General features: G+C 31.1%; 2 protein-coding genes and 1 non-coding gene across 3 annotated transcripts in view; 2 read left to right on the top strand and 1 right to left on the bottom strand.

Moving 5' to 3' along the window:
- The window catches only part of LOC129919725 (putative uncharacterized protein DDB_G0277255), a 177,279-nt gene that overhangs the window by 290 nt on the left and 149,413 nt on the right, over positions 1 to 27,576 (top strand). The window lies entirely within an intron of this gene.
- Positions 1,019 to 1,090, bottom strand: Trnam-cau (transfer RNA methionine (anticodon CAU)). Its single transcript has one exon. It is a non-coding gene; the product is annotated as a tRNA-Met (tRNA).
- On the top strand, positions 18,152 to 19,861 carry LOC129919727 (uncharacterized). Its single transcript, XM_056000708.1, has 2 exons — positions 18,152 to 18,518; positions 18,573 to 19,861. Exons 1-2 carry the CDS (start codon positions 18,230 to 18,232, stop codon positions 19,127 to 19,129), a joined length of 846 nt encoding a protein of 281 aa, XP_055856683.1. The 5' UTR covers positions 18,152 to 18,229; the 3' UTR covers positions 19,130 to 19,861.

The following is a 27,576-nucleotide window of genomic DNA, read 5'->3' as shown; positions in this document are numbered from 1 at the left end:
CTCCTGATATAGTGGTCCATATTACCCGCACAACATGGTTTGGTATTAAAGTCACACTCTAGCCTAACCCGCTTGTCCCTTGAAAGCAATTTTATGAGTTGATTAAAGCCAATGGTCCATATTAGCCACCATGCCCTTATTAACCGCCCTTAATCTAATCTTTTTAAAAAATTTTTTTTTTTTATACTGTGAATCAAGTAAAGCAACTACTTGGCAACAAATGAGGCAGCTTCTTCAAGACTCCTCTCTACACATTCTTATTTGCTCTCAAAACTATATTTACAAAAAAAAAAGGAACAAAAAACTTCAATCCAAAAAGGTGTTATCAATTAGCACGCTAATAGTTTAAGCCTGTTAAATATATGTAAATGTATTTTTTTTCTATATAGTGTAACTTTTTTTTTATTTTGCACGACTTGTTTAAAGCAGTTCAAGCGGTTACATTCATATAGGTACATTCATATGCCAATTGGATAAATATGCTAATTAGAAATTTTCTATGATAATTGCTCTGGAAGAAAAAAAAAGATAAATAAAGTGGATTAGTAAAGATGTAGACACCATTAATTAATATTTTTTTTTATTATTATTATTTTAATAAGTAAACTAGAAGTGGCGTGGTGTTTTATTGATGAAAACATTTATCTTTCTGATTTAAACTTAATCTGGCGACTGCGAAAATATTGGTTTGCCTGCGCTTAAAGAGCTTTGATCAACACCGGGTGGTAAATTAAAATTCAATTTATTATCTATCTATATCACATTTAATTTAACTTGTTTGCTAAAGATTTATGTCTTCAATTTCATAATTCTCATGTTTACACATTTTACCTACTTGGATTGGAAGAGAATTATTTGAAAGTTTAGTAGGATATTTGTCTCGTATAAATAAATAAATAAAAAATTTACAAAAATCATTTAAATGTATGCATAATATACTATCAACAAACACACCAAACTTTCCACATTCCACCCAACGAATCAGTACGAACTAACAAAATAAAAAAAAACACACCGTTAGCAGAACAAGGTTTCGATCCTCGGACCTCTGGGTTATGGGCCCAGCACGCTTCCACTGCGCCACTCTGCTTGTTATCAGGGGTGACAAATATTCTATAAGAATCTAACAGACGATTGATGCCAGGCTATTTTTGTTTTGGTATTTCTTATCAGTAGCTGCTGTGTGTATAAAAATTTAAGTTAACTTTATAGAAAATTATTGATTTATTCATTTGATTTGATTCGGATGGAAAAAAAGATGTTGATTCAATAAATTGTGATTGGGAAGGAAGGTAAAAGGTAAAGAGTTTTTAACCAATTAATAATAAGAACATTTTTTTCTGTAGTTTATTTATATTTATTTTAATTAATTTTTTTTTTTAAATACAAATTTCAATTTACTCGTAATTCAAAATAATTTAGAAAAACATTCTATGACCTCATTACTAATTTTTTTTTATAATAAAAAATAATAATTGCTTACACGAACTCAATATCTAGCTTGCTTTATGTGTGCATAAAATATTTAAATAAAATGGACTATTGATTCAAACACACACATTGGTCCCGTGGATAAATTTTCTAATAATGGTTAAAAATTTGTATGTATTGAATAAATTCATAAAAATTAAGTTTAATTTAATAATGAATACCTACAAACAAAAAATAAAAAAATTGGTCTTAATAGAAATTTTTGAAATTTTTTGTTTTAAACGCAAACAAATTTTTTTTTATGCTTATAAACAAATTTTTTCAAACTAATTTTCAATTTTTTGTATTTTCCACATTAAACATTAAAAAAAAAATTAGAATTCCATGCTCAAGAGATTATTGGACACATTAAACCAAACTTTCAAAAAATATCATCGGCTCGTTTAAAAAAAAATATTTTAAATCTGAAAAATACTAAAAAAGAAATTGTTTTTTAAAAATATTTTGCAATAAAAAAAAAATATAATAACAAATGAAAAAAGAATTGCACTGAAAATAAATTTTTTATCGCAAATAAAAATATTTTGCAAAAAATGTTCTGCATAGAAAAAAAATCAATGCAAAATGTGTCGATTAAATATTTTTACTTGCGATATAGGTACTATAGGGCAAGTTTAGGATTCGTAAAAAAAATCGAACTCGAGATAACAATTTTACATGACATTACGATGATGGAGAAAGCCAAAAAAGTGGGTCCGGCAATTCTGTCTGTCTGTCTGTCTGTCCGTCTGTTTGTGTGTACCTCAAGCTACCACCTAAACTAATGGAGCGATTTCCTTCAAACTTGGTAGTTAAGAGTTTTGGGTGATTCCCTAGAGGACAAATTGAAAATTTTTTTTTAGGACCAAAACTAACGGTACCTTTCATATAACGGAAATAGAAAAGTTATTTTTTCTCAAAAACGGCTCTAACGATTTTGACTAAAATTTTTGTGTGTAGTGTAACACATAAAAGCTTCCTTTGGAAATAAAAAAAAATATTTTTCGAACCGTTATTAACGGTACCTGCCATAGAATGGTTTTTTTGATTTATGAATTTCTCGTAAACGACAAAACATATTTCGACCAAAATGTTTGTACAGAAACGTTTAAACTATCGTTATTTTTAAAAATTTTAAATTTTTCAAAAAAACACATGTTTGAATTTTTAAAAAATATTTCAATTTTTTTTTTTGAAAAATCAATTTTTTGGAAACGGGTTGGTAAAAAATTTTGAAATTCCGTTTTTATGTGTAAACTATTTATTTCTTCAAAATGGCATACCAACTTTTTTTTTGAAAAATGTTAGAAATTTTTTATATATAAAAAATTATTTTTTTTAAAAAACGACTCTAATGATTTTCGAAAAAATTTTTCTAAAAATTCCTTTTTGTACAAGAAATAAAATGGCATACTTAGTTTTTTGTAAAAGATCATTTAAAACGGTATTTAATTATTTATAAAAACAGATTTTATTTTTTTTGCACCACTAACGAAATTCCGTGAATATATCAAATTTTAAATTTTCCCTTATTTTGTTCAATGAAAATCTTTAACATTAGAGTAACTTTTACCATAAGAGCAAGTACGTGCGACCCCAGTCGTGCAATTAATGTTCAATGTTCAGAAATTTTTTTATTTGCAATAAAATTTTTTTGTTTGTATTAATTATTTTCTTTGTTTAATTTTTAATTGAAAAGAAATGCATTAAAAAACTAATTTTTAACAACCCTGATTTGGAACCACATCTCTTGCATTCATTCCCTATCATCGTTATATTTATTTGTGATTGAGTTTGATTTTTTTACGAAATTAAAAAAAAACTTGAAGATCAATGTTAATTAAAATAAAGTAAAATTAAAAATAAAATTAAAAATATTAGTTTTTGGACTTTAAAAAAACGTTTAAAGTTTGTTTTTTTTTTTTAATGAAAATAAAACTTTTTGAAAACATCAAAGTTTTTTTTAGTTTTGGTTTAAGATGTTGAATTATAATAACTACAAAATGACCTTCCAACTTTATTGAATTTTATTTTTTTAAGAAATTGTTTTCTTAAGACACGTCTTTAACGATTTTTATTTTTTTTTTCTTAAATCTAAGTAAAAAAGTAAAATCAAATTACAAACTTTTTTTTAGAACTGAAGTTTATTTAAAATGTTTTTTTCTTTTGAATAAAGGATTTTATGTTAAATTATTATATAAAAGTTAAGAATTTACCTTACGTAAAGAGCAAGTTCGTGTAACTTGCCTCAGTTGCATATAATATTTTATATCCATCAACCACCTTCAAATTTCACTTGTTTAACTTGACGAGAATTGTATTAATTGCTAAATAAAGAGGTGTTAGGTCACTTTCCTTCATAATCCCCCATAATATTGTATCTTCGAAACAGGTGCAATTGGCATGTAACTTTGATAAAACTCACTTGCAGTCCAAAAGATGAATTATTATTTATTTATCACAAACACATTTGCGTGTAAACAAATATTCATATATATTTTACTATGTGCCACACAATTTTCAAGGCTTCCTTTTTTAATTTAATACGTTGCTTTTTGATGATATGCACTGTCTGTCAATCTAACCATATGGCTAGGCTTAACATTTTAAATTTATTACTGACAAATACCCAAAACTCGTAAAAAATAAAAAAAAAAAAAAAAAACTTGCTGCCCCATAAAACTTCATGAATATAAAATAAATTCAACAAAATCCATAGCACAGCTATTAAATGCCACCCACGACAAATATTGTGTTAACATGCACATCAAGTGTGTAAACTGTTTTTTTTTTTCTTTACACAGAAACATACAAAGTATTAAAACTGAATCAACGGGCGACAACATACCAACTATTTTATTTATTCACAAAAAAACGAAAAAAAAATGGAGAAAATCCCAACTTTAATCCCATCCCACGAGTAGCAATAATAACAATGTCAACGGTGGCGCATATAAAATTGTCAATTTACAACCGTAATCATCATGACAAACGGCTTATCGCCAGGATTAGACCTGACGAAGTTATAAATGTATCTGCACTCGCATTGACTCTCTTCTGCATCAGCCGAAACGGACGAACCAAAATCACCAAACCTTCTCAACCAAGAAGATTCATTTATTTTATTCCTGCTGCTTCCCTCAGATGCACACCGTTCGCATGCAAACAGTTTGCAACATTATTTTTTATTTATTTGCGATTTCTTTTTTTTTATTTTTTTTATATTTTTTTGTTTTCATTAAAATCCGTAATTACACTTATAATCCTATTATCCTTACATATCACTGACATTAATAATTTCGAATTGAATTCTCTTTTATTTCGCATCGGCATGCATGGTTTGCGAGTTACGGGTTGCGACGCAGGTCACGAAATGCGAAATTCTGTGATTTCAGATTCAGTTTCAGTAGCGCTGTGGATGGGTATATTTTGTGTAATTAAGAGCTCTCGCACTCGGTTTATCTGTGAAATGACCTTAATATTTTCGCTCTGCTCATTGTCAATTCGCGAAGAGCAAAATTTATAGCCAATCTGTTTTATGCATTTGTATATACCGAGTAAATGCAAACAAGGACATAGTCGTGGATATTTTATGAATGCACTTAATTAGTTGCAACATGAAATGACACAAAAAACAAGGTTGTTTTATTCATTCGCATGTGCTGCAGCATGCAGCATACAATGTGCATGTAGCATTATTTTAACATAAACAACGCCACTCAGATTCTCGTATCGTATTTTTTAATACAAAGGGCGCATCCCTGGGCAGGATTTTCCTCTAAACGAAACGACATTGTAGACCGTGTGGATAACACCGCACAACCACACACGCGTCCTTTGTGAATCCTTCGCATGCATGCATGATGCATTTCAAAATGAACAATCGGAAGTTAATCAGCCGACTTGCTTATAAGTACGTTTATACGGAACACCACAAACTATATGAATACACATTGTTTTGTATGTATTTTCTATACAAATAAAAAACTAAACATGGTTCTGCAGTTAAACTAGATATTTCATAGATATTTATAGATTTCATTGACAATTTAATTATTTTAACATCGACACATTACACATTTGAAGGTGGTTTAGGGTTATTTTTAGGGCTCGACTTGCTTACAAGGCGTGGAGTAGGTTTCCCTATACAGTTTGTTAAAATAATTAAGAATGCTCCTTCATTTATTAAAGATAGATTTTTATTTACAAACAGTTTTGAAGAATTTAGTTATAGATACTGTGCGTGTTGAGGAGTTGTTGTTGCACTAAAATAAACAAAGAGGACAAGTTTTTCTATTATGTCCTTCAACAAGGTAATTAATATTTCATGAATTCGATGGGAAGTGGAAACTTTTTGTTGGTAATTAAGGAATTTAAGGTTCTTGTAATGGAGGTTTTTTCTTAAATTTTTGATTTTCTTGTATTTTTTTTCCGTAGCGTTTATTGAATAATACCTACTAGTATCTACTGTAAATAGGCATTAAATTCAACAAAATATTACCCTTATGAAATTTGGCAAAAAGTTTCCATTTACAATAAGGATGAAGAATCTTTAAATAAAATAGGTAGATGGGGTTTTTTCCGAGTTGAAAAAGTCCAAATTTCGCTCCCTCGAAAAAAAAAACACATTTCCACCGGAAATAATTTTATGAAGACTCTAAATTCTTGGTTTCTTTTACAAATGTTCTTGTTTCTATTAAAGTGAAAACACAAAAAAAAAAAACAAACCTTTAAAACATTTTTTTGGTGGTGTTTTGAATATCATTAAAATTTTGCAAAAAAAAAAAAACACTTGTGGATTTTTTAAAAACAAGATAATTAATTTTTATATTCAAATCTACCATTTTTTTTTTGAAAAATCTTTAAAAAATTTTCATATAGGTATTAAGAAAAACTATAGGGTACGTGGGGGCAAGACCACCCCCTTAGTGTTTAAAGTCTTAAAAACCAATAGCAAATATCTCTTAATTAAAATAAAGTGTTTATTCAATAATTTTGATCTTTTTGGTTGGAAATCTCATCATTAAAAAAAAATACAAAAATACTGGACAAAAGATAATAAGTTTTTAAAAACCATCTAACAAAATCAATATCTGTCAACTTCTGTTGACAATAAAACCGTTTTTATCTTAAAATATGGACTTTTTTTTTGCAATAATCACAAACGTATGCTATATTTTCATCGGTTTCCAACTTTTTTTTTATTCATTTTTTTTTAAGAAGAAAAAACCTTGTAATATAATTGAAATAATGAAATTAATTCAAATTAATCCAAGACGAAAACCACTAATTTAACTTTTATTTTAGTTTTACTAAATTATTTGTATGTTTGTTTTTTTGCTTAAAATTATTCTTATTTTGTAAATTAACCAATTTTAAGAAAATAAACAAAAAATAACACTTTTTGAATTTTATAAGTTTTTTCTTCCAAACAAAAAAAATTGTTGAACAAATTTGAGTTTTATTAAAATTTGGAGGAAAAATTTACTTCAAGATGGTGAGTGTATCTGTGTATCTGTGCTGTTATTGTGGAAAATAATGTCAAAAATCTTTGATATTTTTTTTCAATTTTTTTTAAGGTTATGCAAAACACTGAAATCAATGCTCTAGCCTAGCTCACCATTTTTTTTTTTCTTTATAAATAAAATTGCACTGATCTACTCGTTAGGTACTCCACATATTCTGCTTTCTTTTTTTAAAGTTAGAACAGCAGGACTGATGTAATATTTAGGTGCTAATTAGGTTCTTTACGGATTCAAGAAAAAATATAAAATTAAAAATTAAAAACAAAATTGTTTTCGTAATTATCATAAAAGTTATGCGAACGCAAACTTGATTTGGAGTTTATTTTTCCAAAGTACTTAATTTCATTTTTGAGATACTTAACACCAATAGCAAAACCCATGTTTTACTCATCATTTGTGTCTGCTAACTTGAGAGACATATAACTTAATTTATTTTATTTGTTTGTTAACTAGGCTTTTTTGATCAAATTTCAACTTGATTTTTTGGCAATATGATAATGGAAATGATTACTTTTAAAAAAGAATTTTATACTTAAATAAAACAACAAAATAATTTTTTAAACAAGAAAATTTATGCCCTTCCTCAATTTAAATTATTTTTGAATTCTCGGGATATATGAAAGAGTAGGGTGCGCCTTATATTGGGTACAAATTTTTTTGTGTTAATTTTGACCGTCCCAACCCGCCATTTTGTGCTTTGTCATGAAAAAATAATTGTCTGAAAAATTTATAAAAATTGAATAATATCACTGGTCAACAATAAATTTGACTTTTTTTTTGCCACAATAACCAAAATATACTTTTCTAGTATTTTTTGAGGTGCTGAATCCGAATCTGAAGTCAGAAAAATTTGATTGGCCTCCGTTTTTGAAATATTACTGTTATAAAATGCTAAAAAACGTCATTTTGGCTGTTTTCGAAGTTCTGTTTTTATGTGGCACAGTATTAAAATAACCGGGAATTAATCCTTTTTTCATTGATATCCCTTGAAAACTGAACTGTGAATTTTTCGTATTTCTGGGGTGCCCATTGGCCGTTGCTTTCGCTGGATTCTAGCTGTAATGTTTTTGAGGCAATTTATTTTACTTTTTTGCCAAGTTTCATGAGTGTACAATTTTTTTTTATTTTTTGGTTTTATGTACTATTTTACTATGAAGTTTTTGCACTCATAACTAATTCTGAACAGCAAGTGTTTCGCTAGGGACCTCGACCTAGTTGATGATTTTGGACTTAATTTCAATGTTACCACTTCTTGTGTTCCAAATTCGGCAGATTAAAATCCGTTTTCAATAAAAGCGCAATTTTTTAAACGAAAAACAATTTAAAAAATTTATAAACAAGCACTTGATAATAACAATCATATTTTCTTATTTTTAAAGCATTCAAGAAAAATATTTTTTCCTATACACCATTTGACTTCTCTTCCTTAGTTTTTGTCTTTTCTAACCATTTGCCCAAATATAACATTTTTGAGATTAAAAAACAAGCTTCTTTAATATTTTTTGTTTGTAATGAAAGAACAATGCCAAAGTTTCCCAGAAGGTAACATTCTTTCGCTTAGGATAATGGTAAAAATGATATTTGACCTATCAACCAAATTTCCAGTTTTCTCCTTGTTACGTTTGCTGATTTAAAATCTTTTTTAAATCAGAACCTAAATTAGAACGAACCCGTTCACAGTTTTATATGAGCATTCAAACCGAAAAACGATAAATACATACTTTTATTTAACGAAAATAATTTAAAAAATAAGCTGGAAAATCGTTATCACAACTCTTAATCACAGAAAGCCTTAAAATTATGTTTAATACTCTTCTAGAGCAGGTGATCATACAGAAAACTTACCAAAATATGTGTACTTGTCTAAAACAAAATGCAATTAAAGCACTTTAAAAATTTTGGAAAGAATATTGAAGAATTTTGAACAAAGAGAACCAAATTCCCAAAGGAGTATATTTCGGATGGCAATAAATTTATAACGATGGCATTATTTTTTTGTTATTTGGGCCCACCAGGCCAATTTTCAAAGCCCGGTAGCGACCCCTAAATTTTATCGGAATTGGAAAATTTTTTTTGACAATTTTTTTTTTTCATGAGAGGGAACCATTTGACGGGTTTTGAGAATGTAATTTCGAAAGTTTTAAAGTAAGGCGCACCCTAATGAAAGGGGTGTACTTTTTCGATCCTTAATTAGCTAGATACCTCCTATTAGTTTAGAAAAATTAAAAACTAAAAAATCTATGCACTTTTCATTCCATTTATGTGGGTCACCTTCCGTTGTCAACCGATAAAGGATATGCTGAATTTGGTTAATTTCTCCAAACCAAATTCTGCTTTGGCTATTTGCCCAAGTAACCATATGAAACACCTATTATATTCATTGGGGTCACAGCCCCAAATGTGCTGTCTGCACATAATGTCTCATAAATTTAACTATACAAAGTTTAATTAGTGAATGCGGTAAGGCAACCCCAATTAAGACCTTTATTGAAATATGGGACATCGCCCAACAACACACACATTTTAATACAACCGCATCTCTATATTGTATAAAATATTTAAATTTAGGTACAAGCCCTTACCATCAGAGGGCCACACAAAACAGCTCCGCAACCGCAAAAGGTTGTATCAAGATTTTATTAACGATGACAGGATGTGTTTTTTTTTTTTTTTTTTGTTCTGTTTGCCTGACTAAAAGATGTGAGGACACTTAATTATTAAAAGCCTCTACTTATTCCCACATTTCAGCCAACCTTCTACACCACCCACAGAGGGGGTCCTTTTTGTGTGTTCCACTCTCAAGCAGCAAGGGATGGAAACGCTAAATTAAATACCATACCTACCTTTTGATGGAGTTGCTATATAGAGTACATTTTAATGGCAATGGCACCCAATGTACAAAATATAAGGATGAAGGTATAACAAAATTAACACCATCTCTCTACGTGCGAAAGTTCATTCTAAGGACATAGTCAACATTTATTGCTTCTCACACTCCCCGCATTCTGAATCTGGAAGGGAACCCTTTAGAACCGTGATGGTGCATTCTAATTTGCCAAGCGGAAGAATTTATGCAGCGAAAGCAGGAATGTTTTTTCTGCTATATTTGCATAAAATTACAGGAAGTTAAGAGCTCTTTCTCTTGTGGTATACCTTTACGTAAACTTATATATACCACGTTAAAGCTAAAAAATATATGAGAAAAAATATAAACAATAGAAGAAGAAGAAGAAAAAAAGTACAACTTAAATCTACATTTTAATAGAGCCCTACGGTAAAGGTAGGTAAGGTACACCTGTTATCTTGTTGTGTACCTATGCGATGGCAAATGAAAGAGGAGGAATTCAATTACGTCATCATTGAGACTTGAGTGAAAAGGAATGTGTTGTCGATTTTTCTTCTTCTATTTTCTGTTCCATGCGCGGCCTCATTGTTGAAAATGCCGAGTGAGTGAGTATAAAAAAAGGTCGCGAAGAGGTTAAATGAAATTGAAGTCGGCGGACTTAGGGGGTAGTGATGGTGCTAGACTGACTGGAATAATAATACCCCCATCCGACTATATGACTATGGCTCTATGGCTGTCTGCAACGGTAGTTCGCTTCGGAAAGTTTTTCAATAAAAACAATGTCATCCTTTATGAGTATTTTTTTTTGTTTAAACCTAGGCTCTATGGCACATAGATACGATGCGAAGGCACTTGAGGCTAAGTATAAATTATAATAGTTTGCGATGTGTCTTCTTTATCTTTGATAGATATATTCTTTTCTTTTCTTGGAAGAAAATGTCGCGTGTTTAATTACTAAGCGCGTTGTTTCATTGCTCAAGGTTCTTTTTTTGTAGATATTTTATTCTCAGGAGATGTAGGTATTCAGACTTTAATAAAAGAATTTAGCTGAAGGCAAATCTTCTAGATGAGCATTTAAACGTGGAAGAAATTACCGAAAAAAACCAAAAAAATGGATCATAAAAGTTTAAGAGGCTGAAAACTGACTTTTTCGTATTCTTTTTTTAAGAAGGAGTTAAAAACAAAAAAATAGTTTTAAATGTCTCATTTTATATCATTAAAAGTTCACTTTTTTTTAAATCTAAAAAATTTAAGGTATTAAAAAAAGGTTTCCAAACATTTTAGCGCTAAAACTTAATCTAAATTTTCAGTACATAATACACGGTAATTGTTGGGTACATTAGAAAAAAAAATTATACAAAAATTGTTTTTTAAATATCTCCTAAATGGAGGGTGGACAAATGATGACTGTTGTAATATGTATGTAATGATAATATATATATAATATATATGTAAAGATCTCAATGTTGAAAAACGACTGCAGTTTGAAAACGTTGGTTTTTGTAGGGGATTTTTCATCTTTCAGTGCACATTTTTTTTTTTTTTTGAATTTCTCCTAAACGGAGGTTAGAAAAACGGTAATATTTGGTATTATGTATATAGCACTTAATTTTTAAAATCTTATGTTCAAACATAGTGCCACCAATTACAAGACGGTTTGCATTGGAAAAATCCACAAATTCTTAGCCGTTATCATTGCGATTCTCAACTCCAAGCCTACTCAAGACATGTCAAAAGGTCTCCCATTAAAATAATTATACTTCATCGCAGTTTTTGATAAAATTATTTCGGTACAAGTTTCAATTGGAATGTTAAAGAAGGTGCAAATGCGAATTTACTATATAGAAAACCATATATTCAGCTACACGAATTAAAAAGACCACATTAAAACAAGCGGATTCCGTATTAATTTAAACAGATCTCTGGATGTTTTTTGTGACAAGATGACTTCCGTCTTAAATTAAGCATACAAATCTTCTTAATTTCTTGAATGTGCAAATTTAAAAGAAAACTACTTAATTTAAGCGTAAGATTATGTTATTTTTATGTGGAACCATTTAAATTAAAAAAAAAAGCAGCAACTGGGGATCAATCCTAAAACTGTTGGGTCACTTGACGAGTGCTTTATCGAATTTAGTTTCAAGCCCGAAAAATGTTTGTTTTTTTTTTGTTTTTTAATATCTCGCTTAGAACGTATACCTCCCATACAAAATTTTCGAGTTATTGAAATTTTCTTGAAAACGGCTCTAACGATTTTGATTAAATTTAACTAAATTTAACACACGTAATGCTGTACATAGTTCTAACATAACTGCGTTTTTAGTTTTTCTCAAAAAATACGTATAGTGGAAATATGGTCTTTACATTTTTTTTTAAATCGCGGATGTCGGCTCTTCCCGTACATCATTATGGAGTTATTGCAATTTTCTCAAAAATAGTTCTAATGATTTTGATAAAATTTTGCATACGTAATATTCAAAGTAATTGCAGTAAAACCGCATTTTTAATTTTTCTCAAAAAAATATCAAGTAAAATAAAATAAAATTGTATTTAACGAACATTTGGCCTCCATGCCGGCTCTTCCCCTACATCAACCAAAATTCTTAAAAATGTATATAGAGGCAGCTCTTATAATCTACAAGTAAGCTAACATAAAAGTGCTTTGAACTGCAAGAGCAAGTACGTGCTGACTGCTGCCCCAGTCGTGCATTTTATTTTTCTGTGATTTTCGAAAAAAATTTTTTTTTTTTCAAACTGTCTTCAATAATTAAGTGCTTAACTAATTTAGGTTAAGTACCCCATTTTCCGAAGAATTTTCCGAGACAAAATTCGAATTGAATAATTAAGTGCTCGACTAATTTGAATTAAGTACCCCATTTTACGAAGAATTTTCTGAAATTTTTCATTAAAAAAAATATTTTCGTTTTTCATACAAATTCGTGTTCTGCTAGCTTTAATTTGGATTTTTTCAAAAAATTCCACTTTTTTCGACAAAATTCGACTTAAATAATTGAATGTTTGCACTTAATTACTCCATTCGAATTTTGTCGAAAAAAATTGAATTTTTTGAAAAAAATCCAAATTCAAGTTAGCAGAACACGAATTTGTATGGAAAATGAAAATATTTTTTTGGAAAATCTCGGAAAATTCTTCGGAAAATTGGGTACTTAACTTAAATTAGTTAAGCACTTAATTATTTAAGACAGTTTGAAAAAAAAAAAATCACAAAAAAAAAAAATATTTTTGAAAAAAAATTATTTTCGGAAATTTTTTTTTGGATTCGTAGAGCACTTAATTAGCACCTAAATATTATACCAAACCCGATTTGTCTACGAGCAGTTTAGGACATTTTCTTATAATTGCTCTGCTAACTTTAAATCAAGTAAGCAGAACATTAATTTTCTCCAAAAGTAGTGGAGCACTTAATTTAATTTTGGGCACTTAATTAGCACTAAAAGATCCAATAACAAAACATATGTTCTGCTGACCTTGCTCTGCTAACTTGAGAGACATGACAATTCTATTGTGGGGAAAACGTAAGCAAGCCTCAATTTTTTGAATTTTTCTAACTAAATGCAACTATCTTAACATTTGTTAGTTCCAAAAAATCTTAGGTTAAGCAAGATAAAGTTAAGTTAATAAAATAAGTTATTTCCTGCACAGGAGCCTTTTTGTTCATTGTGATCTCTATACAAAAAGTGGTAGAGGTACTCCTAAACAAGCTTTTTACATAGATGTTTTCTTTGAATTTTCTCATGTTTGAGATCTACTTTTTCTGCAATGGAAGCGGTTTGTTTGGAGGGTTGGAGGTCTATCTATTTTACATCCTTCCTGACAGCTCCTACAGATATAGAATCCGAAATGGCGTAATGACCCGCTACTGTACTAAATAATGTATTGAATTGTATTTCATTAATTCTAGGCCATAAAATTTTAGAAATAACAAATAATCGTTCCAAGAATTTTTAAAGCTGCTAAAAGTTTTAGCTTTGTAAAGCTTACTCAATTTACTAATCAATTTACTGCTAATCAGAGCAATGATACTCTTTCTAAATGTCTCAATTCCTCGCCAGAGAAAGTAAGTACCACTGAGCCCTGATATGTCTACTATATTCGATTGTAAACGAAAATTCGGCTTCAATTCCCTTCGGATTGGTTACATCGTTTAGTCTCATTTCCATTTCAGAAAGCAAAAAAAAAGTTACGTACTGCTTCAAAGTGTATCACTTAAAATTTATATAACAGTTATTATTTGAATCATTGGAAAGCAAATTTACAAAAAAGTATTTTAATATCTCGAATCGTGAAGACTTAAAATAAAGCTGTTACTCGAAATAAACACACCCACATTAGGTTTAATCTAAATTACTTAACAATTTCAAAACATCAAATCAAAGTCTTGTAATGATAATAGGTATAAATTGAGAGAGTTGTACTTTTTACAAGATCATAAAATTTTCAAGCAATCTCGGTAAAATTACTTTAAGTCTAAACAATATTAATAACAATTATGACAAAAGTGGAACTCTTAGACTAAATTGATCTGAAACTTTTTAAAAACTAGATAAATATGTCAAAATTCATCTGTAGGTATACTCTTTTCCTACAAGAAGGCCCACATAGAGTGCAAGCCTCACTAAACTTTCTCTTTTTTTTTTTTTGCAAATTCAAGACTCACTTAAAACGGTTTTGCGACCAAAAGGAACATCAAAATGTTGGCTGCATTATGCTATCATAATCGTCATCATCTAACAGCGTCATCAGCAATGTAATAATCATAAATATAACCGACAACGAAAACCGCGACTGGATGAGGAAGACCAAAGATGAAGAAGAAGACAACAACAACTTTGAATCGAGACGCTTCATTTATCCTATGCAGCATCCAAACACCATGATCGACCAATATAATCAGTTTTTTGACTTGTTATACAACTTTTGCAACAACTATGTATGTTTCCACCCCCCATTCAACTCCTGGTCACATCTCAATTAGATAAGACATTCTCCGGGGGGACAAATCAAGTCAGCCAAAAAACAACATAGACAACTTGAACAGAAAACATGGAAAAAAACGTCAAGGAAAATCTGCATGCAGAGTAGTCATTCAAACGTCAAAGCTTTTGCGCCGTCAACAATCATGTCAGGCGGTCCTACTCTGTCAAATTAATCACTCCTCACCAATTTGTATTTCAGTCAAGTAGATGTGTGGTTTCTTTTTTTTTTGTTGTTGTTGTAACCAACTCGAATAAGTCCATGCGCGAGCGTTTTCACGAACGGACATTCTATATAAAACATGCTGCTGATGTGTTGCGCACTGGTTCTTTATGTTCATCCGATCTATGTCAAGTCTGTGTACATGTTCTGTCACATTTATGTCACAACACATTCATCTGACACATGACAGGCTTGTGCAGCGGCGCGCAGTCGCAATCGCCATCTCACCATCACCATCATCATCTCTCCACATCACGCATATAGTGGTTCAAAAACGAAAACACGCGCATCCATCTTCAAAAGAAAAATGGAGAATTAATTGACATCGAACACGCCTCAGGCGCTTTTTGACAAAGTGCCCCGTCAAATTACTAACAAATTCGCACTTAATTCGGACGCTTTAGAGCCTGCTGTTGTTGTTACTGTTTGCTGCGGCTGCCACTGCTGCTGATGGCACATCAAGTTTCATAAAATGCTCCTCGAGACACCAGTGTGACAGACAGTGGCACACACGGTGACGGTGGTGGAGGAGAGAGTCGCTGAAAAGTGGTAGAAACATTCTTGAAAGTGTTTCTTATTCTTCGGTTGAAGGCACGGCAACGGGTACAGAGGTACAAGACGGGACCAAAAGTATTGGTTACTTTGTTTTGTTGTCTTTTTGGCTTTTTTTGTTAGCATTGAGTCTTTGCCCGTTTAGGAATCCGAAGCACGTTCGTGCAGAGAATTGAGACGTAGGCGCGTTTGCGTTTGCGCATGCGCACCGCGCATTCAACATGACTACCACTAACCACTTGGCTTTTTGCGTGGTCATTCAATATTGTTTGTATCGCTGCTCGCTGCTTGACTCGAAGATTGGTGGAAGATTCTTTTGGTGGACTTGAAAAAATAGTTAAACAACAACGTGACGTCGCGTCCGTCGTCTCCGTCGTCTTCACCTTTGTCGTAGTCATCTTCGAGTCTCAGACCGAAATTGGTAAAGTGTCGATCTGCTTGTAAAGCTATTCCCAAAGAAGTCAGAAAGTGCTGTGCATGGGCAGATGGGCGCCTGCAACAATATCGTATCGCGTTGTTGTTGATTGGAAACCTGGAGGAAAACAAATCTATTGTGACTTTGATTCGTAATTTCACTATTCACTGTGTCAGCCGGGTTAGACGTGCGGACACCAATGTGACGCCTTCAAGAACAGTTGGTGGCAGTTGCTCGTGCCTAAGGACGATGCATATTATGCGCTGGCAATATAATTGAACATAGAATCAACAAAAAAAATGTGTTTGTTTTTGTTGTTGTACGATAAACGTGCTGCACTGTATAAATGGTGTGTTTGCTGTATGGTTGATTGAATAACTGGAGGTGTTACATTGTCAAACACCTTTAAGTCTGGAGCGTGGAACGTGAGTGACAATAGATGGGATAGTTTAGTTTGTTTATTGTACGGTCAGTCTAGTATACTAGATTATGCGCATTGTAATAGAGGCACGGGAAAATAATTGTATTTGGGCCTAATTGTTTCTGGCCATGGAAAATTTATGGGTTTTTAATTGAACATTGTATTTTGTTTGTATGGTTTAAAATTCTGTCCAGGTACAAGACTATGGTCTTGAGTGATAAATAGCTTTAAGCGAGCGAATAAATTAATTAATTCTGGTAGACTGTTGGAGGTAGGGATTAGGCATTGGAATTTCATAATATTTTCTCCACCTCGGAATCCGTTTAAGTAATTCCCAGGGATAATATTGAGACTCACCGAAAAAATTATTTCCTGGGTAATACGAGGTAAACTGGGAAATTCGCTAATTCGACAGCTTATCATTTCTTTTGGTATTTCTCTAAGCCATCAAGTTTTTGGGAATGTGAAATAGGAATTTCCTCATACTTTACGGTTTAGCGAACCTGATTTTTGAATATTAAACAGAAATTTCCAAAACTTGTTCCAGGTTGTTCTAGTTTATATCTTAATATTGATTTTAGTATAATTGGGGCAATTGAAAAATCCAATTTTTGATTGTGGATTTGAAACATGTTTTGGATTTTTGGAATTCGAAAAAAGGAGGCCAGAAATTTTTTGTTTTCGGCCCCACACTTTGGTTAGGAACAACTTTCAATAATTCAGTTTTTGAAAAACGTGGACTAGGTCAAAAACGGTATTTGGCTCTGATTTTTGGAAAAGCTTTCAAAAATAACAGTTTCAACAAAATGGGGGGTAACTTTACTAACTCGGAATTATGACTGTCCATAGTGACGTTTTCTCGTCGTTGAGTGTCCTTTTTTGACAACAGCATAGACTTAGACTTGCCCTCATTGACAGTTATACCCATTTTAACAACACGCTTTGTTCTTCCCATTATGACAATATTGTCTGCATACGAATGCAGTTAGACCGGTCTTTTGAGAGATAGTGCCTCTGGTTTCACCGCTACAGTTCAGTATATATTCAAGGATGATGTTTAAAAGATAACCACTATGCATTTAAGTGTACACAAGCGTCCATAGGTTTTATTTAAACTACCAATTCCAGATGCAGGAAAAGAGGAGGAGAAGTATTCCAACTAAGGCACTTCTTCTTCGATCCAGGCGGCATTGGAAGAATTTCCTAGTTGAAATCAGCTTTGGCATCTATACCTCTTCAGTTCCAGTCAGGATAACCTACTTAATGAACACCTTGAATGGGCTTATAGGCCAATATGAAGTGGGTTGATCGGACTACCGTTCTTGGAGTTATTGATGAACCTGGCCCTTCAGGTTAGAAGTTCTTGTCGAGTCGGGGATTGATATTTTCGACATTAAACCTTGAACAACTTATGAGATAAGATTCAGAAGTTTGTTTGTTTTTGCCTAATTTCAGTGGACTTAATGTCAAAGGGATCATTCCGTTTTCATTTTTTTTAAACTAAATGATTAACTTATTAAATGTATACCTATTACTTTTTCTATATGGTTTCATTTCAGGTTTCAGTTAAGCAGAATTGACTGTTATTCTTCCATATAATATGTATTTCAACTGCCATAAAATTGAAATATCGTGCGTTTAACTATAAAATTAAATTAGCTTAGCAAAACGTAATTATTATTTTTTTAAACTAATTACCACAAAAAAAGACTATAAATAGTAGCTATTTTTGCTATTTAATTTTTTAATAAATCAAGACATCGCTCATTTCACCTCACACAAAAATGTTTCTTGACATATCAATATGCCTTGGCGAGGCAATATTGAATAAACTTAAAGAAAGTGATCCCAATAAAGTGATCGAAATAAATTCTAACAATGGATCAACGTTAACTGTTGAAAAAGCACGCATTCAAACTATTACCATTGCTCGAAATTTGATGGGAATCGATGTGAACAGAGAAGATGTTGTTGTTATTTATTCAAAAGCAAACGAAAAAATTACTCCAATAACGTTTGCTTGTCTAACAATTGGTGCTCCTATATATTTTATTAAAACTAATTTGGAAAATTGTAAGAATTTTTTTAAATACTTTCTACTGTATCAAAGTATTAATTAATTTTCAGCTATCATCTGTGAAAGAATTCAACTTTTAAATCCAAAAATAATCCTATACGAATCTGAATATGCTGTGAAACTATTTAAAGCTTTAAGAGGAGTTTGGCCTAAGAATCTTAAACATTTAATTTGTATTGATTCTGTGATTCTCCATCATAGACTTGATGAAGAAGAAAATTTCCAACTACCAGATATTGGAGATGCAAACGATAATTCAGCTGTTTTGATGATTACCACCAAATCAAATGGCTCAACAATTGTTAAAAAACGGTCCCATGCCAAGTTAGCACGTGAATTTTACACTTTTCGACAAATTACCTCAGAAAGTAGATTATTTTTCCCAAATCAACATCAATTTATTAACCAAACTTTGGTACTTTTAATGGTTCCTGTGTTTTTCGGTACACAACGTATTTACAGTCTTGATATTGAAGTCGAAAATGGAAGCGAAAAAATACTGGAGATAATTGATACTTTTAAAATTTCACATTATTTTAATGCTTTAACGAGTTTCGTGGAAACCCTTAAAACTGTTGAGCAAACTAAAAATCGTCAACAAGTTTGACATCATTAAAAATCATCTATAATTTCTTGGAATTTCCCACAGAGTCAATTGAAAAAATCTTAGCAAACATTGCTCCTTATTGTAAGGTAATAAAACTTCCATCTCACTAAAAAACAATTTTTTTAAAAGTTTTTCTAGAATTCTAAGGAAATTGAGAAACAATGTTAATTAATTCTCAAATCAAAATAAAAATTTTTTTTTTTAGAAAAACAACGGATATCCTCAAAGCGTAACACCATTTTTAATTCTATTTGCCACCCTCTTAGAATACAACGGTCAATTGGTTTCCCAGAATCCGCATTCCAAATAGAAATCAAAACAAAATTCTTCCATTACATTATACTAGGAATTCGTATTGACGTTTTCAAAAACGTCAGAACGAGTGTTTTAGTTATAAAGCTTGTTGTTTTTGTAAATTTATTAGAATGAGTCTGCCCCCTATCAACCGCAACACAGGTGATTCTCTGAATTAAACAATAAAATCTCAGAATTATCATGACTTGAAGTTATGCAAGATATCGTCGGCTGCTGTCGTACTCCCTATATCCACAAGTTCCAAGTGTATTTATCCATAATGAGATGAGATTGCAGTTGACATTGGCCTTGTTAAAAAGTTTGCTGTTGTCATAGTCTCATCTTCGAGAGTATGGAAGATATCCGATCTGTAATTGTTTGGTAAATAATAATTATAATAAATTGTTTAACACGATTTTTGTAGTTATTATTTTTTTTTTTTTTTATTTTGTGCCCGAGCAATTATTATAAATCATCTTTTTCCCCCCAATCACTGATATCGGTGGAGAAAAAAAAGAGGTATGTCTATCTAGCTGCAACGCTACTATACACTTGGTAGAAGTGTCACACTGGCTGCATTCCTATCGTTTCGCTAATTTTTATCGCCTTTGACTTTTAGATAAGATTGGCGACTCTGATGGTTATAGAAGGTGCCTACATGTTGTAGCGCATAAGGTGAGTGTACCGATGATCTCGAACAGAAAGAAATTCCTGATATGCCTATGTAGACGGGGGAATTTTTATTATTAAGGTTCTTAGACCTCTCGCTTATGATTGAGTAGATAGATAAATGGCTTTTCAGTGATTTTTTGACAGGTCTTACACCAATAATATGATGTTATTATTCGTGGAATTCTTTTTTGTTTAACATTCCATTACATTGCATCACAATTTCTGCGTTATAAATAAATTGATTGCAATCGTGTCCGGTATTCAAGAAGTCGCAATTAGAAAGATATCGCAGTGATAAGCCATTAAATTTTTATTATTTGACCAATTAACCGAATTGAAGGTAAATCCCCTTGAAAAAAAAAGACTTGAAGAACCAGTTGACAGTAGAAAGTAGATAGAATAGATATGATACTAAGCGACGCCACCATGGTTTGGCGGAAGAACGGTTTCCGTTAATGAAGTACTTGATTAAATTCTTCGTGACAATTTTAGACTTTGGTTAAAAGATATTGGCTTTTGGAATGTAAGAAAAAGAAGGTACAAAATATGTTTGGTTTGAAATATTTTAAAAACTAAACCTTCAAGAAACTTTTGGTTTTTGATTGTGAATAGTGCTTAAAGAGACCTTTCTTTTGATGTCTCACTCAATGGATTTGGAAGAAATTTTTTTTAAAGTACTTTTTTTTTGGCAGGGGTTAACCTTGATTTTGTTTTCGAAAATCCGAAAAAAATAGATATTTAAAATTTTTCCTTGAATGCATAGGCCTGTTGATTATGAACTCATATCATTGATTTAAAACCAATTTCGACACTTTGGTCAAAAGATATCGGCTTCGGAGTGTACAAAAATGTTTGGTTTGAAATATCTCAGGAACCAGACCTCCCAGAAACTTTTGGTTTTCAATTGTGTATAGAACTTGACGAGACCTTTCTTTTGATGTTTAACTCGTTGGATTCGAAGGGAATTTAAAAAAAACGTACTTTTTTGGATTTTTTTCAAAATTCCGAAAAAAAATTATTTGTAAATTTTGTACCTGAATGCATAGGCCTGAACTCCAATAATTAATTCAAACCCAACTTTAAGACTTCTGTCAAAAGATATCAGTTTTGGAATGTAAGAAAAAAAAGGAACAGGTTTAAAATATCTGAAGAACCAGACCCCCAAGAAACTTTTGGTTTTCAATTATGACAAGACCTTAAAGAGATCTTTGTTTCATTTATTTATTTTATTTCGTTAAATACTAACGGTACAGGTTATACAGATTTAAGATTAACATTTAACATTGGATAAAAAATTAATTTTTAACAATATTGATTGAAAAACATATTCCTTATACTCTGTGATTTAACAATATTATTACAGGAATTAATAAGAACATAGTTTTTATTAAATACATTAATTAACAGATTGAGAGGACTATAAGCGCCATAGTTTGATCTACTAAAGATGTTACAAAGTGACATTTGTCTTCTTACACTATAACGACTTACTGTAAAATTCAATCGGGAAAGGACCGATGGTGTTGAAATCGAACCATTAATTATTCCTATGATAAAACAGAACTGTAAATACTCTGTATGAGCAAAAAGAGATGGCAGATTTATAAGTTGTAATCTATGAGAGTAAGGTGGTATTACAATTCTATCTGACCAGGGAAGGAAACGTAGACAAAATCTCATAAACCTTCTTTAAACGGATTCTAATCTGTTGATATGAGTCGCGTAATAAGGTGCCCATACAACACACGCATATTCAAGAATTGATCTCACAAACGAAACATAGAGGGTTTTAAGGGCATAAGGGTCATGAAATTCACGAGTAAAACGTTTAATAAAGCCAAGTGCCTTATTAGCCCTTTTTATTATATAATTAAAATGATCGATAAATGAAAGCTTTGAGTCTTAGAGCCGTTTTCTTCACCAAAAGTTGAACTCAACTTGAGGATTTTTATTCTCAACTTGAGATTTTGTTTTTCTTCACTCAAAATTGACAATTCCAACTTTTGATTCTCAACTCTCGAGTTGGTCAACTTCTGGTTTGCTCAACTTCCGAAAATAATAGAAGTTGAGGGAGCAAACTTGAGATTTGTCAGTCAAATGTCATATTTTTTGTTTTAATTTTTGTTTCAAAATTATTTTTGATGCCAAATTCTGACAAAAACTCTTTTATTCCTGTTTTTATCTGTTTTTATTAAAAAATTGAGAATTAAATTAAAAAATTATCATACACATTTTCCGCCGATTTTATTTTACATCACATCAACATCGCTCTTGAAGGCACACACACAACCACACAAACACTTTTACACAAAAAAAAAAAACGATTTGTTTGAAATTCATTTTTAGAGAAAAAACAGCAAAATGCATACTTTACACCGATTTAAATTTATTACTAAAATCAATTTGACATTTTGACAAAAAAAAAAATGCACCAGATATACAAGGCTTCGATTTAAATGACATACTCGATTGATTTTTAAATTTGAAACTGACATAATTTATATAAACTGTCACTAATATCCCAGGGATATTTTTCAAACTGGAAGTTGGTCAACTTCTGTTTTCTAAACAGAAAAAAAAGTGAAGAAAACAAAATGTTCAACTTTTGTTTCAACATCGAGTTGAAGTCAACTCTCAAGTTTGCCAACTCTCGGGTTTGCTTCAAGTTGAGCAATAGTGAAGAAAATGGCTCTAATACTACTCCAAGATCGGCAAAGCTAGACAAAATACATAAATCGGAGGAATTAAAGTTATATTTATGGACAAACCAGTTATTCTTACGAGTAAAACACATTGACTTGCACTTCTCAATATTTAAAAAAAGACGATTATTATTGCACCATTCCCAAAATCTTTTCAGATCATCTTGTAAAAGTTCACAGTCTAATATTGAGTTAATTTTTCGAAAAATTTTCACGTCATCAGCATAAATAAGAGACATAGAGTTTTTTAAGACAGATGGAAGATCATTAACAAATAAAACAAACAGTAAAGGACCAAGATGACTACCTTGTGGTACACCAGAGTTGACAATAAAACTTTTAGAACGTTCAACTTTAAAAATAACACTATTTAATCTATTTTTGAGATATGAATCCAACCACTTAAGAAATTGATCGTTAAGACCAATTCTTCTGAATTTATTGAGAAGTATTTGATGATTAAGCTTATCAAAGGCTTTGCTAAAGTCTGTAAAAATGCAGTCAACTTGTTGATTCTTCTCAAATGCATCAATGCAGAACGTCATAAATTCTAATAAATTCGTTGTTGTAGACTTTTTCTTTACAAAACCATGTTGATTATCACATAGAAAAGAAGTGTATTTTTTTTTTTATCTGACAATTTTGGGTTTTTTTATTATAGTTTATGAGGTAAGTGAATGTGAATTATGTAACGAAAAATTCATCAGAATTATTTCGTATCTTTGTAAATGCTCAACACTCTGGTTAATTATACAATTTTCTCGTTTTGGCTGATAACCTACTACAAATTTTACTATTTCCCAGTGACATGACGTCTAGTGTAAAAAAAAAGAAAAATAGAATGCAGGTTATTTTTTTTAGTACTTTTTATTTGGAAATATCAGATTATTGTACTTCTTTAGAAGTTATAAACTGGATCTTAACAAAATCTACCACTAAATAGGAACAAATCTGTGTTCCTTACCTTTCCCCAAAAAAAATTCCCACAAAGGACACATTAAACCATAACAAATAATATAATGACTTATATATTTTTAAAACCTCATTTATTCACTGACCTTGCCGAAATAACAATAAAACAAAAAACACACCACCTACCCTTATTAGACTAAACGGAAAAAAAAAAATACATCATTGTCCATTCCCACTATTTATACCAAAAAAATTCCCTAACAATTCCGTGATTGTATGCTTTTATCACCATAATCTTGGAAAAAAATTGTACATTTGTTCAGCGATTAATGGCACAACAGATATAGAACTTTCTTTCTAAAAATGAAAACAAACAAAAAAAAAAAATTCCACACGAACCATTAATTTCTTTGGAAATTCTATTTTCCAACACGCAAGTTTTTACCAAAAACAAAAAATACTAGAAAAAAAACTGAAAAAAAACGTAGAGGAAAATAGAATAGCTTACTCATTCTCTTATCTTGAAATTTAATTAGGCCCCAACAAGGCTCCATGTATAGCCCAATTTATCACCACACACACACACATACAAAAAACCACAACTAAAAGAAAAACCTTCTCATTTGTGTGTCCCGTATATATTTATGTTGGTACTCGTAAATATAGAGACGACGGCAAAGAGAAACGAAATGCCAACGAAATTCGATTTTTCAGACAACATGCCGACTTCATGTCCTGGCCTGGCTTACATAATCATCGTCGTCGTAGTGTATAAAGTAGCATATTCATATACAAGACGAGGACGACCCAGGTTAACATAGTTCGGGGTGGAGGTTGTGGTATTGGTGTATAGTAGTATTATCTGCTCTAAGGGCTCTTCCACTCACACCTTTACCTTTTAGGTGGGTATTGAAATTTTATTGTGAAAACCCTAAATCCCAGCAACAAATTTACAACAAGTACCTTATTCCACCTTTGCTGGTTTCGTCTAGAGTACATAGCTTAGCTCTGTAATGGAATGGAACTATTGGTAAACAGAGGAGGGAGGTAGGCAAAAGCTGAGGTAAGGATAAAGGATACTATTCTCTGATGGCACAGCAGAACAAACCACACCGAGTCGGGGAAATTAGGTGGCCTACTTTCGAAAGCATTTCGAAGCCCCCAAAAGCCGGAAGCAAACGAACCATATACTCGTATATCTCTCGTACTTCTCTGTTCAGTATTCAGTGTGTTCATGCCACACCACGTGCTTGTTTTTGTTTCTGTTTGTGATTCTGATGGTTGGTGTGGTGTGATTGCCGTTGTTGTTGATGATGATGATGATGGTGAATGGCAATGGTATGGTGGAGGAGGTGAATTAAAAAAACATATAGTCAGTCAGAAAGAGAATATACCACCACAATTTCCGGCAGTTTGCAGCTGCAGATGCAATAGCAACAAAAATATATATATGGTTAAAAGCGACAGAGGCAAATATGCTGCAGTGCCTCCTTTTGTGTACAACAGCACTCAGGGATAACGGCTATCGATTTTCCACTACGTTCATATAAGTCTGTCTCGCTTGCACACTGGCAGAAGTTACGTCGCTTCTTATAGGTATTATCCTCATATTTACATAAGTGTACTCCAAAAATATAAAAGTGGTCGACAATTTAAGAGCCAAAAAGTGGTTTTTAGCAATGAGTTAATGATTTTTATAACCCAAGGATTACAAAAGGAATATATATGCACAAAAAAGGATCTCTGAATGAATGCCTTTTTTTACGATAACTCAAATACCTACACAGCTTGCCTAGGTATAAGAGAGAAAAAATGAGAGATAGGTATTATATGAGTGCTTATATGTTTGCTTGCGATGTATGGAAGAAGGACTTTTGCTGAAAATCAAATTAACAACTTAGGTTTGGCATCAGGTACTTGAGGGTCCTTTTGGGTTTTTGCTTTTTTTTTAAACATTTTTTTGCTTTCTTTTTTTTTGTTGTTTTGTGTCTCTCAGTGACATTTTGATTAGGAAAATCATCATCATAATGTAGGACCTTGAGTTGTGTGCGTGTTGATGTGTCATTAAGTCTACATGAAGGACGAATGTTATGAGCTTTTAAATATATCATATCACAAACGGGTTGTTTATAAATTCATGCTTATTACAATTTGTTATTTTTGAAATGAAAACTTCTTTAGTATCGTATAGTGATTTGAAACAAGATGAAACGAAAAAGCGACACGAAAAATCAATTGATCATAACTTTTTTGTTTTAATAGATAGATGAATGAAATTTATATAGTAGATAGGTAATTAAAATTCAAAATTCTGAGATAACGGTGAAAAGATGTTCTTTTTCTAAACACGTTATATCTTTTGATCTAGATATACATAACAAATTTATTTAACTTTAATACGCATGCTGATAATATTACCTTTCTTTTAATATATCACACATAACGGTACGTGCTCTACAAGTTATATAATCTTTAATTGAAAACTTGAAAAAAAAAACCTAAAAACAGCTGTGAAGGTTTGTTGCCGATGACCAGCCAGCAGTAGATTAAGTACCTACCGTAATCTCAGTTTGAAATTTCGACATGGTTGGCTTTAAAAAATTCTTACTTTTTTTGTAGGCATGGTAGAAATATGATTCAAGCGTCATATAAAAAGTGAAATAAAAATGATATAAAATTTATTATAGGTTGTCTTTTTAAAAATGGATTTAATGGTGTTAGAAGAGAAAAGAGAGTGATTGTGATTGCTTTTTTTATGAAAACTAATTGGATTAAAAAAATTCTAGCTCTTTTTGTAGATGTTGTATAGGACATGGTCGATATAATTATTTTGAGCTGAAACAATAAGCTTTCAGATGGTATAAAATTTATTCTAGGTTGTCATATAAAAAAAGTGATGGAATAAAAAAAAAGTTATATTTTACTTGATTTTTTTAAAATGATTTTTAAGGTTTCACTTCAACCACGTGTGAATTGCACACATGATTTTTTTAAAGCTTTGGAATGATAATTGTGATTATTTTTAGTATCTCTATGGAATAATATCTCATAATTTGGTAAATAAATGAGGTTGGGAGGAATAAGCAGTAGGGTGAGTCAAAAAAAAGTCGAATATTTTTTTTTTGTTTTATTCTCGATTTCTAGACATTCTAGAACATACTCACCAAATATGACCTCTAAATAAAATTTAGAAGATCCTCAAAAATTAAAATTAAAATTTACATCATATCAATCAATCAATTTTTTTGTAGGAAATTGAATGGTCTACAAAAAAGGCCTTACACACTTTTTCTGTTTATCTTTCCGTTTAAAAGATATTCGAGGACCAAAAATTGGGAAAATTATTAAAAATTCGTTTTTTTTTTCTTAATTTTGTAACAAACTGAACAATTATAATAATCAAAAGGGCATAGCATATTCTTTTAGAAAACAGATTGTTCTACAAAAAAGTTCTTATTTACTTTTTTCATTAATCTAACAATTGGAAAGATATTTGAGGTCAAAAGTTAAAAAAAAAAATATAAAAGCATTTTTTACTTTTTCAAAATTGAAGATATTTTGAAGATATTCGTATCCAAACCCTAATGTCTATACTGATTTCAATAGTTTTTTCATGACCAGTGTGCATTAGGATTTGGATCCGAAAATATATAGCATAAGTCATTTGACTGCTTCCCTTCGTTAGAGTTAGAAATTTTTCCATACATTTATAAACATTTTTTTTTTAATTTTCCGATCACTATGGCCACTATGGCGTATGAGTTACATTTTATTCTATAGAAAAAAAAAATAACAATAATCAAATAAGTTAATTAATGCGTTAGTATGTGATGAGGTACATATTATGATGGGTATCATTAACAATAT

Source organism: Episyrphus balteatus, chromosome 4 (assembly GCF_945859705.1).
Source record: "Episyrphus balteatus chromosome 4, idEpiBalt1.1, whole genome shotgun sequence".
Lineage (NCBI taxonomy): Eukaryota > Metazoa > Arthropoda > Insecta > Diptera > Syrphidae > Episyrphus > Episyrphus balteatus.
The sequence above is the reverse complement of the archived record's forward strand: the minus strand, read 5'-3'. Positions and strand labels throughout refer to the sequence as shown.

Bases quoted from the DNA above. Each gene is read 5' to 3' on its own strand.
- LOC129919727 (XM_056000708.1), top strand. From the start codon at position 18,230: ATGTTTCTTGACATATCAATATGCCTTGGCGAGGCAATATTGAATAAA. The intron at 18,519-18,572 runs GTAAGAATTTTT...ATTAATTTTCAG, and splicing joins TAAAACTAATTTGGAAAATT to CTATCATCTGTGAAAGAATT.